This window comes from Pseudophryne corroboree, chromosome 2 (genome assembly GCF_028390025.1).
Source record: "Pseudophryne corroboree isolate aPseCor3 chromosome 2, aPseCor3.hap2, whole genome shotgun sequence".
NCBI classification, from domain to species: domain Eukaryota; kingdom Metazoa; phylum Chordata; class Amphibia; order Anura; family Myobatrachidae; genus Pseudophryne; species Pseudophryne corroboree.
In genome coordinates, this window is record NC_086445.1 from 361,401,770 (window position 1) to 361,421,648 (window position 19,879).

At 45.1% G+C, this 19,879-nt stretch overlaps 1 protein-coding gene across 2 annotated transcripts in view; it reads left to right on the forward strand.

The window, feature by feature from the left end:
• CARS2 (cysteinyl-tRNA synthetase 2, mitochondrial) overlaps positions 1-19,879 on the forward strand; it is a 208,820-nt gene that overhangs the window by 66,442 nt on the left and 122,499 nt on the right. For both annotated transcript variants that reach the window (XM_063953167.1, XM_063953166.1), the window contains exons 4-6: positions 3,633-3,704; positions 4,352-4,457; positions 16,690-16,773. In XM_063953167.1, coding sequence (XP_063809237.1) covers positions 3,633-3,704; positions 4,352-4,457; positions 16,690-16,773 — 262 coding nt within the window. The remainder of the gene's footprint in view (positions 1-3,632; positions 3,705-4,351; positions 4,458-16,689; positions 16,774-19,879) is intronic.

Consider the following 19,879-nt stretch of genomic DNA (forward strand, 5'->3'; position numbering starts at 1 on the left):
CCTCCCGCTCATCCAGCTCTTACCTTTCATCCTGTGTGGCTGGGGCAGGGTTCTGCTGCTCAGCGCACGTTGCCTGGCTTCCTCTGCAGCAGCTCAGCCTCGGGCAGGATGTAAAGTAAACACACTTCCTGGGTCTCTGGTGTGCTGCTTCAGCCTCCTGATGTCTCCTTCTGGCTGGCTCAAATCGCTGAGATAGCGATAGCCAGGTGAAAGAAAAATAATCTACCTTTTGGTCCTAGGCTTGGGATTCCTCTAGGCATTTCAGATGACATTACGCATTTGGCTATAATGCCTATGCTTAGGGCCAGCTCTGGTAAAATCTTTCACTCCAAAAATATTTACATACAATAATAGAAAGGTAATTGTAATTAGTTAGATGAATTTATGTTCATGGCAGCATGTTATATTGTGGCTGATTCCGATGTTGACGGAGGTGTGCCCTATGCCGCAAAGTACAGATCATTGGAACATTATGCATGCGTAGGACACATTCTGCACAGTTGCAAACAGGTCCTGTGACAAAGGACGCAGTCCAGCATCAGACTGTTAGTGACTGACAGTCTGTTACCGTTAAGAGGTGGGGTCTGTGTGGCGACGGCTTTCATTTCTCCAAACAGAGGCATGGCACCACCACTTAGGGGGAGGGAAGAGGCCAGGGATGCGATGGGCAGCTTGTGTGGCACCTTGGGTACCATAAGCCGCCCGATGGTGTATGAGCGATCCAATGCTTCTAATAGACTGCATTACCATAGAGCGTCCAAGGAAGCAGCAGTTGATAGCACCTCTGTTCTGAATTACGCCCATTATCTACTTCATACAGTTGCAAGAAAAAGTATGTGAACCCTTTTGTTATTTCCTGGATTTGTGCATAAATTGGTCATAAAATGTGTTCTGATCTTCATCTAAGTCACAACAATAGAATAACAGTCTGCTGAAACTAATACCACACAAACCATTATATGTTCTCATGTTTTTATTGCACACCATGTAAACATTCACAGTGCAGGGTGGACAGAGTATGTGAACCCCTAGGCTAATGACTTCTCCAAGAGCTAATTTGAGTCAGGAGTCGGCCAACCTGGAGTCCAATCAATGAGACAAGATTGAAGGTGTTGGTTAAAGCTGCTCTGCCCTATAGAAAAACACACCAGTTTAGAGTTTGCAATTCTCAAGAAGCATTGCCTGATGTGAACCATGCCTCGCAGAAAAGAGATCTCAGAAGACCTACGATTAAGAATTGTTAACTTGCATAAAGCTGGAAAGGGTTTCAAAAGTATGTCTAAAAGCCTTGATGTTCATCAGTCCACAGGAAGACAAATTGTCTATAAATGGAGAAAGTTCAGCACTGTTGCTACTCTCCTTAGGAGTGGGCGTCTTGTAAAGATGACTGCTAGAGCACAGCGCAGAATGCTCAATGAGGTGAAGAATCATCCTAGAGTGTCAGCTAAAGACTTACAGAAATCTCTGGCACATGTTAACATCTCTGTTGATGAATCTACCATACGTAAAACACTGAACAAGAATGGAGTTCATGGGAGGATACCACGGAGGAAGCCAAAAAAAACATTGCTGCAAGTTTACCAAAGAGCACCTGAATGTTCCACAGCACTACTGGCAAAATATTCTGTGGACAGATGAAACCAAAGTTGAGTTGTTTGGAAGGTACACACATTATGTGTAGAGAAAAAAGGTACATCACACCAACATCAAAACCTCATCCCAACTGTGAAGTATGGTGGAGGGGGCATCATGGTTTGGGGCTGCTTTGCTGCCTCAGGGCCTGGACAGATTGCTATCATCAATGAAAAAATTAATTCCCCAAGTTTATCAAGACCTTTTGCAGGAGAACTTAAAGCCATATGTCCACCAATTGAAACTCAACAGAAGATGGGTGATGCAACAGGACAACAACCCAAAGCACAGAAGTAGATCAACAACACAATGGCTTCAACAGAAGAAAATACGCCTTCTGGAGTGGCCCAGTCAGAGTCCTGACCTCAACCCGATTGAGATGCTGTGCCATGACCTCAAGAGAGCGATTCACACCAGACAACCCAAGAATATTGCTAAACGGAAACGGTTTTGTAAAGAGGAATGGTCCAAAATTCCCCCTGACCGTTGTGCAGGTTTGATATGCAACTATAGGAAACGTTTGGTTGAGGTTATTGTTGCCAAAGGAGGGTCAACTAGTTATTAAATCCGAGGGTTCACATACTTTGTCCACCCTGCACTGTGAATGTTTACATGGTGTGTTCAATAAAAACATGAGAACATATTGTTTGTGTGGTATTAGTCTCAGCAGACTGTGTTTGTCTATTGTTGTGACTTATAGGCCCTATACATTGGGCAATCCGCCGCCGAGCTGCCCGTCGGCAGATACAGGCGACCTGGCGGCGGGGGGCAGTGACGGGGTGAGTGAAGTTTCTTCACTCCCTCCGTCGTCCGGCTGCATAGAAGTGCAGGCAAATATTGACGAGATCGTCCATATTAGCCTGCATGCACAGCCGACGGGGCACCAGCGATGAACGAGCGCGGGGCCGCGCATCGTTCATTGCTGGTGCCTCCACACTCAAAGATATGAACAGTATCTCGTTCATTAATGAACAAGATCGTTCATATCTTTGAGTATAATCGCAAAGTGTGTAGGGCCTATTTGATGAAGATCAGAACACATTTTATGACCAATTTATGCACAAATCCAGGAAATTCCAAAGGGTTCACATACTTTTTCTTGCAACTATATGTAGCTAATTTTAGAATGTTTATAATTTGGCATATTTAGAGTCCAGAGCATTGCAGAGATGGACTAATTACATTAAAAAAAATTAGACGCCATGAGGGCATTTGAAATGCTGTGAAGACTTTGTGGCACATTTATTCATAGTTTGCGTCTTAAAACCATGCCTGCATATAACGTTCACAAATGCACATACAGGGGTGTATTAAACTCTTGCCGGAACTACTGTCTTGTCGGAAAGACGGCAGTTTACGACTTTTTCTGGTCGAATAGTGATTCGACCTATTCAATGGGGCTGCTGTTTTTCCAACAGGTCGGCTATTCCGACTTTTCAGAAAACACGTGGATCGGCGGATTAGCCGCGGATCCACGTGTTTTGTCGGATTTACAGCCAGATCTGACAGCTTTTAGCCTAGTTTTCGACAATGTCAATCCGACTTTAAAAAAAAGTCTGTTTAACATTGTTGCGAACGGCCAAATCCTGTCGGATTTGCCCACAAATTGAATACTGCATTGTCTGATCCTTTTCGTCAGTAATCCAATCACGTTTTAGAGCAATAATATTTCTACTCACGAAGATCAAACTAAAATGTCTCTGCTTTATAAATAGTTATCCTTTCACTATGCAGCACACATAAGGTTCTTGAACAAGAACTCACAACACCAAACCCCAGAGATGGTAATAGACTATAAAAGTTTGAATATTCCTTCTTAATCTGAGGTATTTCAACTGCCAGTATTTGGGGCACACAAAGGTTCTGAGATTGTGTTGATCATATTCTTTACAATAAAATTACCCTTTAAAAGGAGACTAGCTTATTTCTAGGTCTTTGCAATAAACCCCAAGTGTACTAGTATTTTTGGTGTTATAATGCTGCATTTGTTTTGGATACAGCTTAACTTGTCTCCGGTGTCCCTGGCTCGTGCTTATGAGCAGCATTTTAAACAAGATATGATGGCATTGAAGGTAAGGACTCAATAAAACGACAAATTACAGGGAATATATTTATTATGAATTGCTAGTTGATAAATAATGTGCATAGATTACATTGAGCATCTGGGGCATTAATTTTTAATTAGAATTTTATAGCGTATTGGGCTTGTTTTGGAAAAACTATTGCAAGCAATTACAGCATATATTTCTAAATAAGTCTGATTTACAGTAGGCATATTTTTATGCTCACCGGATGGTATTCAAATGATATATCACGCCCAATCTCCTTTCTGAAGTGATTTCCGTTATCTCGCCCATAGTAATCAGGATTAGCTACATAAAGGGTTGGGCGCCTCGCTATCCCGAAGGTAACAAGCTGAAATTAAGACACCACGCCCGTCAGCAGAAACAGTACGGGTGTGGAAGGGGGTGAAAATAATTGAATACCGCCCACTGCGACCGATAACTCCATAGTAGAACGTAACTTTAAGCGATTTCTCAAATAATAATAAAGGGCAATAGTTCTATGATTACATTAGTTTTGGGATGGTGCATGAAGCTGCGCCTTAAGGAACCAGACTGGTACAGTCCACCCCTGTGTTACATGATTTTACTTTAACATTCCACAGCTTGTGTTGATAAATATGTTTTATTTTTTAAGTGTTCTTTTCTTACTATAGGTTCTCCCTCCCACAACATACATGAGAGTTACTGAACATATTCCACAGATTATATCTTTTATAATGCAGATTATTTCCAATGGACATGCCTATACTACCTCACAAGGTAATTGTTTTCCTTCTTTGATAGATGAAGATACAGCCCATGTATCTTAAAATAGAAATATAATTGTCTCCTGTTTTATTAGGGAACAAGTGTTGATGGTGTACCGTGTCCATTCTCTAAAGCAGCAGCTGCTAACACATTAACAATAGAATACCTCTCTACTTGGGTTAGCAAGTCTTATAGTGTCATTTAGCAGACTTTATATAGGTCATCTGCCCTGGCTCTTGGTCTTCATTTTTATATGTATCCCGTCCTACAGTATAATGTTGACTACTGAGATTCCCTGATCCGTATTGGGAAGAGGGACTCTTCCTCCGGTTTATAGCCTCACTTTTTGGGTTCCTCTGTGTAAAGTCTGAGTTAATGCAAGGTGACAGTTAAATAGGTGAAAGCTGAGTCTTGGGTGTTCTTGTACAGGCTTCTGGCCAAGAACTGTTCAGTCTTCAAGTGTTTCGTGCCCCTTCCTTCCTCGTTTGTGTTTAGCTGTATGTAATTTCCTCAAGTAGGCTTTAAAGTTGAATATGTATTTAAGTTATTTATATTGCGCGCACACATTCTGCAGTTCCTTATAGAGAACATTTGCTACTTTACATCAGTCCTGTCCCAGTGGACTTTACAATCCATATGCTTTAACACACACACACACACACACACACACACACACACACACACACACACACACACACACACACACACACACACACTAAGCCAGCTGTGCTGCCCCGCTGAATAATAATTTGTAAGTTGTCCTTTGTGCCATGACAAAATGGTTTTCTCTTGTCTCAGATTTGACACTATTATTATTATTATTATTATTATTATTACCAGTTATTTATATAGTGCACACATTCCACAGTGCCTTACAGAGCATATTTGGCCATTTACATCAGTCCCTGCCCCAGTGGAGCTTACAATCTATATCACATGTACACGCAGACACATTCACACTAGGGTTAATTTTGTTGAGAGCCAAATAACCTACCAATATACTTGTGGATTGTGGGAGGAAACTGGAGTACCCCGAGGAAACCCATGCAAGAACGGGGAGAATATACAAACTCCACACCTATGGAACCTCAGTACTGTGAGGCAGTAATGCTAACCAGTGCTGTAACTAGACATTTTCGCGCTGTGTGCAAGAAACCGCATCCCCCAGTATATGAATCAGGGCCAGTGCGTGCCGCAGGCTCGTGCCAAAAATATAGAGGTGTGGCTTCATGCGGAAGGGGAGTGGCCACAAACCTCCCTTTTACACATTACGGCAGGCATAGTCCACCTTTTTGACACATTACGGCAGGCATAGTCCACCTTTTTGGAAATACAATACAATTAGGTATAACAATAGCGCTGATAACAGTTGATCACATACAGAGTCAGCTTACATCAATAATGATATTCCACTTGTTCAGTCACTCAATACTCTATGCGTAGCAATCCACTGGTGGATGTATTCACCTCTTTTAGAGGGAGGGATTCACCTTTAGATAATCCAAAAACAAATGGACATGGTGCAAGTACAGCCAGATAATTTGGATAAAAGGTGATTTTAATACAAAAAACTCACAAACAGAGAAAGAAAATAGGCATATAACCACTTTTGTGGGTTAAGGACATATGACCAGGCATCAACACTGTTACCCTCCCAGATCGTTAACAAGGAAGCAGATCGGAGTTCCGGAACCTCGAATCCACTGGTAAACAGGAAGCCGTTCAGTCCAACAGTAGTCCCCAGAAACGTCAGTCACCACGCCTGAAGCTTTTCGGACCTTAGTCCTTCATCAGAGGCATGGTGGCTGACTGAATAGATGCTTCCTAAATACCCTAACTAATCAGGTAGAATTGGCTACACTTGTGACTTCTAATCAATTTTCGTCCGTTTCTGCTGATCCTCTTCCGGAAATGACGATCGCGGTGATTTACCGGAACCGGAAGTGCGTCATTTGCGTTCCACGATGCGTTCCAGCTCCGAAAAACCGGAAGTTAGACCTTTTTCTTCCAGAATGCGTTCCAGATGTCCATTTTGTAGTGTTATTATAATAAATCCATTTCATAAACTTAATTCTTTAAACTTAATTCCTTAACCCCTAATGGCTTGAACTCCGAGTTTGAACTTAAATGGTTTTTATAATTTTTATAAATAATAAATTTTTTTATAAATAATTGTTTTAACTATCATTGTTGTAATACACTGTCATGTTTTGTTTATTTTTTGGGTATATACTTCTGCGGATTTTACCTCTATTATGGACACTTTAAGGACCTTGTGAACTATAAACCTATAATAACACTACGAAAATTGATTAGAAGTCACAAGTGTAGCCAATTCTACCTGATTAGTTAGGGTATTTAGTTGGACTGAACGGCTTCCTGTTTACCAGTGGATTCGAGGTTCCGGAACTCCGATCTGCTTCCTTGTTAACGATCTGGGAGGGTAACAGTGTTGATGCCTGGTCATATGTCCTTAACCCACAAAAGTGGTTATATGCCTATTTTCTTTCTCTGTTTGTGAGTTTTTTGTATTAAAATCACCTTTTATCCAAATTATCTGGCTGTACTTGCACCATGTCCATTTGTTTTTGGATTATCTAAAGGTGAATCCCTCCCTCTAAAAGAGGTGAATACATCCACCAGTGGATTGCTACGCATAGAGTATTGAGTGACTGAACAAGTGGAATATCATTATTGATGTAAGCTGACTCTGTATGTGATCAACTGTTATCAGCGCTATTGTTATACCTAATTGTATTGTATTTCCGATTGTTCTGAGACTGGTGAGGAGTCTCATCCTAGGTATACCTAAGCTGCAGGTGATTATTGGCGCGGTGTGCAAATTATATACCTTTACATAGTCCCCGTTTTTGACACAGTACGGCAGGCATAGTCCCCCTTTTTGACACAGTACGGCAGGCATAGTCCCCCTTTTTGACGCAGTACGGCAGGCATAGTCCCCCTTTTTGACACAGTACGGCAGGCATAGTCCCCCTTTTTGACACAGTACAGCAGGCATAGTCCCCCTTTTTGACACAGTGCGACAGGCATAGTCCCCCTTTTTGACAGTGTGGCAGGCATAGTCCCCCTTTTTGACACAGTGTGGCAGGCATAGTCCCCCTTTTTGACACAGTGTGGCAGGCATAGTCCCCCTTTTTGACACAGTGTGGCAGGCATAGTCCACCTTTTTGACACTTTGTGGCAGGCAGTCCCCCTTTTTGACACTTTGTGGCAGGCAGTCCCCCTTTTTGACACTTTGTGGCAGGCAGTCCCCCTTTTTGACACTTTGTGGCAGGCAGCCCCCCTTTTTGACACATTGTGGAAGGCAGTCCCCCTTTTTGTACACGTTGTGGCAGGCAGTCCCCCTTTTTTTTCTCTCTAACATCCTAGAGGATGCTGGGGACTCCGTAAGGACCATGGGGATAGACGGGCTCCGCAGGAGACATGGGCACTTTAAGAAAGAATTTAGTTCCTGGTGTGCACTTGCTCCTCCCTCTATGCCCCTCCTCCAGACCTCAGTTTGATAATGTGCCCAGACGAGCTGGGTGCTTTTCAGTGAGCTCTCCTGAGTTTACTGATAGAAAGTATTTTGTTAGGTTTTTTATTTTCAGGGAGCTCTGCTGGCAACAGACTCCCTGCATCGTGGGACTGAGGGGAGAGAAGCAGCCCTACTCTCTGAAGCTAGGTCCTGCTTCTTAGGCTATTGGACACCATTAGCTCCAGAGGGATTGGTACGCAGGATCTCACCCTCGCCGTCCGTCCCGGAGCCGCGCCGCCATCCCCCTCGCAGAGCCGGAAGATAGAAGCCGGGTGAGTATGAGAAGAAAAGAAGACTTCAGAGGCGGCAGAAGACTTCATGATCTTCACTGAGGTAACGCACAGCACTGCAGCTGTGCGCCATTGCTCCCACACACCTCACATACTCTGGTCACTGTAAGGGTGCAGGGCGCAGCGGGGGGGTGCCCTGGGCAGCAATATAAACCTCTTATTTGGCAAAAGGAGCATATATACAGCTGGACACTGTATATATGCATGAGCCCCCGCCAATTTTACACTTTTAGCGGGATAGAAGCCCGCCGTCGAGGGCTTCTCCCTCAGCACTCACCAGCGCCATGTTTTTCTCCACAGCACCGCTGAGAGGAAGCTCCCCGGACTCTCCCCTGCTTATACCACGGTAGAAGAGAGGGTTTTAAAGAAGAGGGGGGGCACATAATTCGGCGCAGATAATAACAGCGCTACTGGGTAAACATTAAATTGCTGTGTTTTTTCCTGGGTCATATAGCGCTGGGGTGTGTGCTGGCATACTCTCTTTCTGTCTCTCCAAAGGGCCTTGTGGGGGAATTATCTTCTTATGAGCATTCCCTGAGTGTGTGGTGTGTCGGTACCTGTGTGTAGACATGTCTGAGGTAAAAGGCTCTCCTAAGGAGGAGATGGAGCAAATGTGTGTGTGAGTGGTGTCTCCGTCGACAACGCAGACACCTGATTAAATATGTGAAATAAAGTGCTGAGGTAAATTTATTGCACAAAAGATTAGAGAACAGACAGTGAGTCTACACAGGTCTGTCCCTATGTCGCAGAGACCTTCAGAGTCTCACAATGCTCACTATCCAAAATAATAGACACTGATATCGACACGGAGTCTGACTCCAGTGTCGACTACGATAATGCAGAGTTACAGCCAAAACTGGCAGAAAAGTATTCAATATATGATTATTGTAATAAAAGATGTTTTGCATATCACTGATGACTCATCTGTCCCTGACACGAGGGTACACATGTTTAAGGGGAAGAAAGCTGAGGTAAATTTCCCTCCTCTCATAAAGAAAAAGAGCTGGAATCTCCAGACAAGAAGCTGCAGCTTCCCAAAAAGAATTCTCAGGGAGTATCCTTTCCCTACTAGGGCCAGGATACGATGGGAATCTTCCCCTAGGGTGGACAAAGCTTTGTCACGTTTACCCAAAAGGTAGTGCTGACTTAACAGCTATCCTCAGGGATCCTGCAGATAGCTTGCAGTAAAAGTACTTTGAAGTCCATTTACACACATTCTGGTACACTACTCAGACCGGCGATTGTGTCGGCATGGGTTTATAGCGCTGTACCAGCGTGGACAGATACCTTATCAGCGGATATTGAAACCTTAGATAAGGATACCATGTTATTGACCCTAGTATATGTGTGTGTGTGTGTGTGTGTGTATATATATATATATATATATATATATATATATATATATATATATATATATATATATATATATAGATGCTGTCTGTTTTGTGATCTACCTAGGAGGAATAATAGCATGCGCCGCAGGCGCACGCGCAAAAAAGGGGCGTGGTATAACAAAAAAAGGGACGTAGCCTTGCTGCACAGTGTGTAATGACTGTTTCGCACGAAATAACACATTGGCCCCCACAGGTAAAAACCTCAAACACATATGCCCCCACAGTGCCAGATACACATATGCCCCCACAGTGCCATGTGCCCACAGTGTCAGATATGCACCCACAGTGCCAGATACAGATATGCCCCCACAGTGCCATGTGCCCACACTGCTAGATATGCCCCCACAGTGCCAGATTACAGATATGCCCCCACAGTGCCATGTGCCCGCAGTGCCAGATATGCCCCCATAGTGCCAGATATGCCCCCACAGTGCCAGATTACAGATATACCCCCACAGTGCCATGTGGCCGCAGTTCCACATATGCCCCCACAGTGCCAGATATGCCCCCCACAGTGCCAGATACAGATATGCCCCCACAGTGCCATGTGCCCACACTGCTAGATATGCCCCCACAGTGCCAGATTACAGATATGCCCCCACAGTGCCATGTGCCCGCAGTGCCAGATATGCCCCCATAGTGCCAGATATGCCCCCACAGTGCCAGATTACAGATATACCCCCACAGTGCCATGTGGCCGCAGTTCCAGATATGCCCCCAGTGCCAGATATGCCCCCACAGTGCCAGATTACAGATATGCCCCCACAGTGCCATGTGCCCGCAGTGCCAGATATGCCCCCACAGTGCCAGATATGACCCCACATTGCCACATATGCCGCCACTGTGCCATGTGCCCGCAGTGCCAGATATGCCCCCACATTGCCAGATATGCCCCCATAGTGCTCACCGTGCTGTGTGGAGAGCGCAGCGCGCGCTTCTCCTGCCTGCCGTCCTGCCCCTCAGTCTGGTCTCCGGCGGTGACGGCAGCGTGTATGGCTCAAATCAGGCGCCGGTTCGCCAGCTCTGATTGGCTAACGAACCGGCGCCTGATTTGAGCTATACACTCCGCCGTCACTGCCGGAGACCAGACTGAGGGGCAGGACGGCAGGCAGGAGAGGCGCGGCTTCGGGTGAATGGGCAGCGGATCGCGATCGACTGGTCGCATGTCCGCGATCGACCAGTCGATTGCGATCGACTGTTTGGCCACCCCTGGTCTACTGGGTTCTAGAGTCAACGCTATGTCGATTTCTGCTAGAAGTGTCCTGTGGAACATGCAATGGACAGGTGATGCCGACTAAAAGAGGCATATGGAAGATTTACCTTACAAGGCTGAGGAATTGTGTGGAGAAGGGCTCTCGGACCTGGTCTCCACAGCTATAGCTGGTAATTCTGATCTTTTGCCTTATATTCCCTCACAGCCTAAGAAAGCACGACATTATCAAATGCAGTCCTTTCGGTCGCAGAATAACAAGAATGTACGAGGAGCGTCCTTTCTTACCAGAGGTAAGGGTACAGGGCACAGCTAGTTCCCAGGAACAGAAGTCCTCCCCGGCCTCTACTACATCCAACGCATGACGCTGGAGCTCCGCTAAGGGAGTCCGCCCCAGTGGGAGCACGTCTTCGACTCTTCAGCCACATCTGAGTTCACTCACAGGTGGTTCCCGGGGAAATAAAAAATTGTTTCTCAGGGTTACAAGCTGGAATTCGAAAGGTGCCTCCTCGCCGGTTTTTCCTTATCGGACTTACCGGCTTCTCCCCCAGAAAGGGAGATAATATTAAATACAATTCACATTGTATCTCCAACAGGTGGTGCTCAAGGTTCCCCTCCTGCAACAAGGAAGGCGATATGACTCAACCTTGGCTGTAGTCCCGAAACCGTACGGTTCGGTCAGACCTATTTTTAAAATTAAAATCTCTGAACCTATACGGGAAAAGGTTCAAATGTAAAGTGGAATCGCCCAGAGCGATCATCGCCAGCCTGGAAGGGGGGGATTTGATGGTGTATCTTAACATAAAGGCTGCATACCTTCATGTTCCCATTTATCCACCCCATCAGGCGTACCTGACAATTGCGGTACAGGATTGTCATTACCAATTTCAGGGTAATTGGCGGAAATAATGGTGCTCCTACGCAAGCAAGGAGTCACAGTTGTCCCATACTTGGACAATCTCCTAATAAGGGCGAGATCAAAAGAGCAGTTGTTGAACAGCGTGTCACTTTCGCTGAAGGTGTCACAGCAACACGGCTGGATTCTCAATTTCCCGAGGTCACAGTTGGTTCCTATAACTCATCTGCCCTTCTTGGGTATGATTATGGATACAGACCAGAAATGGGTTTACCTTCAGATAGAGAAGGCCCAGGAACTCATGACTCTAGTCAGGGACCTATTGAAACCAAGACAGGTGTCAGTGCATCACTGGACTCGAGTCCTGGGAAAAACTTTCCCTTCAGCAGGTTCCATGCGAGGACTTTCCAATGGGACCTACTGGACAAGTGATCCGGGTCACATCTACAGATTCATCAGTTGATCACCCTATCCCCCAGGGCCAGGGTATCTCTCCTGTGGTGGCTGCAGAGTGCTCACCTTCTAGAGGGCCGCAGATTCGGCATTCAGGACTAGATCCTGGTGACCACGGACGCGAGCCTCCGAGGCTGGGGAGCAGTCACACAGGGAAGAAATTTCCAAGGTCTTTGGTCAAGTCAAGAGACTTGTCTTCACATCAACATATTGGAACTAAGGGCCATATACAACGCCCTACGTCAAGCGGAGACCTTTCTTCGCGACCAACCGGTTCTGATCCAGTCAGACAACGTCACTGCAGTAGCTCATGTAAACCGCCAAGGCGGCACAAGGAGCAGAGTGGCGATGGCGAAAGCCACCAGAATTCTTCGCTGGGCGGAGAATCATGTAAGAGCACTGTCAACAGTGTTCATTCCGGAAGTGAACAACTGGGAAGCAGACTTCCTCACAAGACATACGTCCTGGAGAGTGGAGACTTCATCAGGAAGTCTTTGCACAGATTGCAGTTCGGTGGGGACTGCCACAGATAGACAGGATGGTGTCCCGCCTCAACAAAAAGCTGCAGAGTTATTGCGCCTGGTCAAGAGACCCTCAGGCAGTAGCGGTAGACGCCCTAGTGACACCGTGGGTGTTCCAGTCAGTCTATGTATTTCCTCCTCTTCCTCTCATACCCAAGGGTTGAGAATAATAAGAAAAAGGAGGAGTGAGAACAATCCTCATTGTTCCAGATTGGCCACGAAGGATCTGGTATCCGGATCTGCAGGAAATGCTTACAGAAAATCCGTGGCCTCTTCCTCTAAGGCAGGACCTGTTGCAACAGGACCCATGTCTGTTCCAAGACTTACCGCAGCTGCGTTTGACGGCATGGCGGTTGAACACCGGATCCTAGCAGAAAAAGGCATTCCGGATGAGGTCATTCCTACGCTGATAAAGGCTAGGAAGGACGTGACATCTAAACATTATCACCGTATATGGCGAAAATATGTTTCTTGGTGTGAGGCCAGGAATGCTCCTACGGAAGAATTCCATCTGGGCCGTTTCCTTCACTTCCTACAAACTGGAGTGAATTTGGGCCTAAAACTTAGGCTCCATTAAGGTTCAGATTTCGGCCCTATCCATTTTCTTTCAAAAAGAGTTGGCTTCTCTACCAGAAGTTCAGACGTTTGTAAAAGGAGTGCTGCGTATTCAGCCTCCTTTTGTGCCTCCGGTGGCACCTTGAGATCTTAACGTGGTGTTAAGTTTCCTAAAGTCACACTGGTTTGAACCACTTAAAACGGCGGAGTTAAAATATCTCACGTGGAAGGTGGTCATGTTATTAGCCTTGGCTTCGGCTAGACGTGTGTCAGAATTAGCGGCTTTGTCACATAAAAGCCCCTATCTGGTTTTCCATATGGATAGAGCAGAATTGCGGACCCGTTCGCAATTTCTGCCGAAAGTGGTATCATCTTTTCATATGAACCAACCTATTGTGGTGCCTGTGGCTACACGTGACTTGGAGGATTCCAAGTTACTTGATGTGGTCAGAGCTTTGAAAATTTACGTGGCCAGAACGGCTAGAGTCAGGAAAACTGAAGCGCTGTTTGTCCTGTATGCATCCAACAAGATTGGTGCCCCTGCTTCAAAGCAAACTATTGCTCGCTGGATTTGTAACAAGATTCAGCAAGCGCATTCTACGGCTGGATTGCTGTTACCAAAATCGGTCTAGGCCCATTCCACTAGGAAGGTGGGCTCTTCTTGGGCGGCTGCCCGGGGGGTCTCGGCACTACAGCTGTGTCGAGCTGCTACTTGGTCGGGTTCAAACACTTTTGCAAAATTCTATAGGTTTGATACCCTGGCTGAGGAGGACCTCATGTTTGCTCAATCGGTGCTGCAGAGTCATCCGCACTCTCCCGCCCATTTGGGAGCTTTGGTATAATCCCCATGGTCCTTACGGAGTTCCCAGCATCCACTAGGACGTCAGAGAAAATAAGATTTTACTCACCGGTAAATCTTTCTCGTAGTCCGTAGAGGATGCTGGGCGCCCGTCCCAAGTGCGGACTTCTTCTGCAATACTTGTATATAGTTATTGCTTCAATAAGGGTTACGTTATAGTTGCATCGTTCTTGCACTGATGATATGTTGTTCTCATACTGTTAACTGGGTAGTTATCACAAGTTATACGGTGTGATTGGTGTTGCTGGTATGAATCTTGCCCTTGGATTAACAAAATCCTTTCCTTGTACTGTCCATCTCCTCTGGGCACAGTTTCTCTAACTGAGGTCTGGAGGAGGGGCATGGAGGGTGGAGCCAGTGCACACCAGGAACTAAATTCTTTCTTAAAGTGCCCATGTCTCCTGCGGAGCCCGTCTGTCCCCATGGTCCTTATGGAGTCCCCAGCATCCACTACGGACTACGAGAAATAGATTTACCGGTAAGTAAAATCTTATTTTTACACATTGTGGCAGGCAGTCCCCCTCTCTTTTTTACACATTATGGCAGGCAGTTCCCCTGTTTTTTTTGTTTGTTTGTTTTTTTTACACATTGACAGGCAGTCCCGCTTTTTTTTTCTCTTACACATTATGACAGGCAGTCCCCCTTTTTTTTACACATTGTGACAGGCACTCCCCCCTTTTTTTACATTGTATGACAGGCAGTACCGTTTTTTTTTACACATTAAGGCAGGCAGTCCTGCTTTTTTACACTGTATGACAGGCAGTCCCCCTTATTTTTAATGATCTTTTTATTAAGGCAGGCGGGAGGGGGGAGGGGGAAGGGAAAGACTCGCCTGTGACGAGCCGGCATGGTAGAGATGTGCCTTCCCTCTCCTCTTCCACATCTGCGCTGTGTGCCAGGCACCACGAACACACACCTAATTACGGCTGTGATACTAACCATTACACCATCTGTACTGCAATGGTTAAGTAGACCCTTATTGGCCTACACTGTTTCATATAAAGAAATCCCAACTGGCTATCCTATTGCTATGTAGTTTCTCATGACGTAGCCTAAATTTCTCTTGTGTATTTCTTATGTTTTTACTACCATTTTGTATGTCCACTATTACGTATTACTTTTACATATGTAATTGGGCAAGGTGTTTCTCGCCTATCTGTGAAATCACATGCAGGTCACTCCACCCATGTGTCCAGGACTATCTATATTGCTGGCAGTTCTCTTCAATCCATGGCTTGCAAAATTGGTCCATGACTGAGCAGGCACTGCTGATCTGGACAGTGGTCGCTAGCGCAATATATTACTGTGGAGCTGACTAGCTGTGCAACCTGAAATTGTCCTCTTCTGGCTAGGTTCTTGCGTGCTTCACAATGTGGCACCTTCACCTGTGGGATCTTTTTGGAGTTATCTTCCTATTTCTGTTAACAAATTCTGCTATAAGCTCACTCGTTGCTCAGGTACAGTCACAGTTGTGTATCAACACTACGGCAGTGACATCCATAACCTATATAGGGGCATCTGGAGGCCTTTGCCTTAGTCAGTAACGTGCTTCCTCTGGGGAGAGCTGGATTGTCCTTGCAGTTGTTGTTCTGAAGTGCTCTAATGTAACACTGACTTATTAATCTGTAGGCTGTTCATTCTGCAGGGTGCTCTCTCTCTGCCTGCTGCCTTCACCAGGCTGGTGCATGGTTTGGGTCCACATGCCTCACTCTGCAGTGGTTTAGCATTGTGCAAGACCAGGGCTTTACTGGCATTCCTAGGGGATGCCCTCACTTTTCTGTGATTGTAACAACTATGGCGCTCCTTGTTTTCCATTAATATTCGCACTGGCTGTTCTTTTTTGCCAGATGATTGTTGTATTAGTAAGCTGCACTATGAACCACTAGAAGTATATAAACTATTCAGACGGTTGTTTGCATTGCTTCCTGGTTACTTCCTTTTTTTCAAGCAGCAGTTATTGCTCGTTTCAGCTCACAGCCTTGCGACTGATGGCTTTTAGTATAAAGGGGTATTACAGAATGAAACATTTATATAGATTTATTGCACCTTATCTTCCGTAATTGGCTATCAAAGTGGGGCAGCACATGTGCCTCAAAGAAATTGTTCACATCTTCGCTATTTAAAAACATCTGATCCTCTTATGCATGTTATCCCCAACACATCCACTGTTCGTACATCGTAGGCATGTGCCAGCCAGGAGAAGACAGAGCTGCTGGTCAAAACTGAGCAAGAGATTAAGGGGTCTCTGTATTTAGCCTTGGAGAGAGAGAGAGAGAAAGTACCAACCAACCAGCTAATGTTATTTTTCAAACATGGCAGTTAAGAACTGATTAGCTGGTACTTTATCTCAGTCCACTTTATCTCTCTCCAAGTTAGTAAATAGACCCCTTAATCCTCCCGCTATGTATATAAAGACTGCCTCGTCTGCTTGATCAGGAGCTTAAGACAGTTCTGACTGTTTCCAGATTGTGGGAGTTGTACATTGCATCAATTATAGTAATGAATTATGTTAGTGATACATGCAAGAATTGTAATTGTATTCTTCTTCTTTTTGCTGTGTATTTTTAGGAAATGTATATTTTGATGTCCAGTCAGTTGGCGAAACATATGGGAAGTTTATTGGTTCTTTCTCTGATATGGACACTGAACCAGGTATTAGTTGAAGAAATGTGAATGCAGTCTAGATTTATGTTAAGGAGGTATGTAACGTGATTGCGTTACACTGTACATATAAAGTTCAATTACTTTGCCTGTTAGAATGGTAAGTAGATTATCTTTTTTTTTTGTGTAAACTGTTTTTATTAGTCAAAGCAGTATTCAAAAAACATTACAGAAACATTTTCAAAAAACAAAAGGAGGGCATACAAAAATATCACATAGCATATATCCATCAGTACACCACACATAGAACGCCCTTAGCCGAAAAATATCTATCTGCATTTCTGTCATCATTAAAGCTTATAAGGGATGAGCATAATATCAAAACAGCATCAGTGAGTGGGAAAGAGAAAAAAAGAAAGAGAGAAGAGAAGAGGAAAAGAGGATAAACCAGGGAAGGTTAGGGTGGGCAGGGTCAGGTGTGACGGTCTGCGTGGTGCGGGCAGACTATTTGGGGAGCGTATGGCGATCTCCACCGATCCTGAGTCTGGGCCACAGTACTGAAACAACATTATCGGAATATGGGTATGGGTATAGATAATGATATGAATATAGGCCTGTTTACCAACATGAGGGGGGTTATGTCGCAATATAGGACCTATACTGCGATGTGTCTTTAAAGTCGTACCAGGGAAACCAAATAGCTATGAAGTTAACTGTTTTCCCGGATGAGAAGGAAACCAGGTCTTCCATGTCCAAGAAGTGATCAATCTTTGTGAACCACATTTTAATTGAGGGTGGAGAGGTAGATCTCCAAAGAACTGGGATCACCGCTTTAGCGGCGTTGCTAAGGTGTCTTAACAGGGAATGTTTGTAGGAGTGTAATCCTACGGGGGTGTGATTAAGGAGCCCGAAATCTGGGTCTCTCGGGATTTCGTCACCTACTATCAGTTCGGTGCATTTAAATACTTCTGCCCAGAATGGGGTTATAAGAGGGCAATCCCACCAAATATGTATAAAACTCCCTGGGGCATTTTTGCATCTCCAACACATATTCGAAAGAGAGGGAAACGTTCTGTTGAGAACACGGGGGGTCCTATACCACCTATATATAAGTTTATAAAGGGTCTCTAGTGTCGAAATGCATAAAGAACTCGCCTGAGCGTTCTTAAACACGGATTCCCAGTTAATTTGAGTAGGTATCCCCGACAATTCCCTTTCCCAGGAAGCCAAGAAGGTAGGAGGTTGTGGGAAGAAATTTTCCATAATCAACGTATACATTTGTGAAATAGTATGTGTGGGTGAGCTGGGGGAGATACATAGTCTCTCAAATCCAGTGAGGTCCCTAGTTACGTCAGAGAAGTTCTTGGGAGATGATATGAAATGGTGGACCTGCAGGAACCTCCAAAACTCAGCACTGTGTAGGTTCCAAGAGGATTGAACATCTGAAAAAGAGCGCACCCTACCCGAGCTCACCAGCTGACCGACTCTGAAGATCCCGGCTTCTGCCCATGGGGCGAAAGCAGTCCCCTGAAAGCCAGGGGCAAATTCGGAGTTATAGAGAAAAGAGGTTAAGGGGGACCGTTTGGAGGATATATAACTCTGGGATCTCAGCTTGGCCCATAATCTGAGCGTGGGAGAGACCGTGGGGTGTGACACCTTCGGGAGGGTAGGAAGCCAAGGTGCAATTTCTATATAATATGGGAGACAGCCCTCCTCTAGGAGGACCCATTGTTTGCGATCCTTGGCACGTGTCCACTCCAGAATCCTATTCAGGTGTACTGCGTGGTAATAGTTAGGGATATGTGGGAGTTGTTGCCCCCCTTGATGTTTTCTCCTGAACAAAATATCATGTTTAAATCTAGGTGTATTCCCACCCCATACAAATGTACGGATAAGCCTCTGGACATCTCGAAGCCATAGCAGGGGGATGTGTATCGGAAGGGTCTGGAGAAAGAATAAAATCCTGGGGAGGGCATTCATTTTAACTACGTTGATCCTTCCGAACCAAGACAGTCTCAGCTTTTTCCATAACAGGAAGTCTAAACGAAGCCTAGATAATAAGGGTTTAAAATTTAGTGAGAACATTTTGGATAAGTCATTGGTCAGTAACACCCCCAGATATTTTAATTTATGATCATGCCAGGTGAAGGGGAAGGCTTGTTTCAGGCCTTCTACTATAGCAGGAGGTGTAGTTAGGTTCATGGCAATAGATTTGGAATAATTTATTTTGAAGTTAGAGAGGACTCCAAACTTCTCAAATTCCACCATTAAATTTGGCAGAGAGGTGACCTGGTTCGTGATTATTGCGAGTAGATCATCGGCATATAATGCCAGTTTGTATTCGGTCCCCCTTACTAGCAAGCCTGAAATATTTGGGTTTGCCCTAATGCTTCGGGCTAGTGTTTCCATGCAAAGGACAAAGAGCAATGGGGATAGCGGGCATCCCTGTCGCGTACCGTTGAAAATTGGAAAGGAGTCAGAAAGGGAGCCATTAATCTTAATTTTGGCGGATGGGGAGGTATAGAGGGATAGGATTCTGTGGAGGCAGATGCTACCTAGTCCCAGATGCCTCAATATTCCGGTCATAAAATCCCAGTCCACTCTGTCAAAAGCTTTTTCTGCATCGGTTGACAGTAGGATAGATGGGGATGAGAGCTGGCCTGCATAGTGAATCATGCTGAGCACTTTGGAGGTATTGTCCCTGGCTTCTCGGCCTAAAACAAACCCAGCTTGGTCTCCATGTATCAAGCCAGGCAGCAGTAGTTTAAGGCGGTTTGCAATCAATTTAGCGAAAAGCTTTATATCAATATTTAATAGGGAGATTGGGCGGTAGCTAGAGCAGAGACTGGGGTCTTTACCCTCTTTGGGTAAAACTGCAATATGGGCTTCGAGAGATTGTGGGGAGAAGGGAGATTGATCAGATATAGTGTTAAAGGCTCTTGTGCGTATGGGGATTAATTTCTCTTTAAAAGCTTTGTAGTAGGCAATAGTATATCCGTCGGGGCCGGGACTCTTGCCATTAGGAGAGGATTCGATAACTCTCTGAACCTCTTCAGTAGAAAAAGGTGCGTCTAGCTCTTCTACTTCTGTTGCGGTCAGTGTGGGGAAATGTAAGGTCTTTAAATAGTCGGCTATGGCTTTTTGATGGGACGACCTG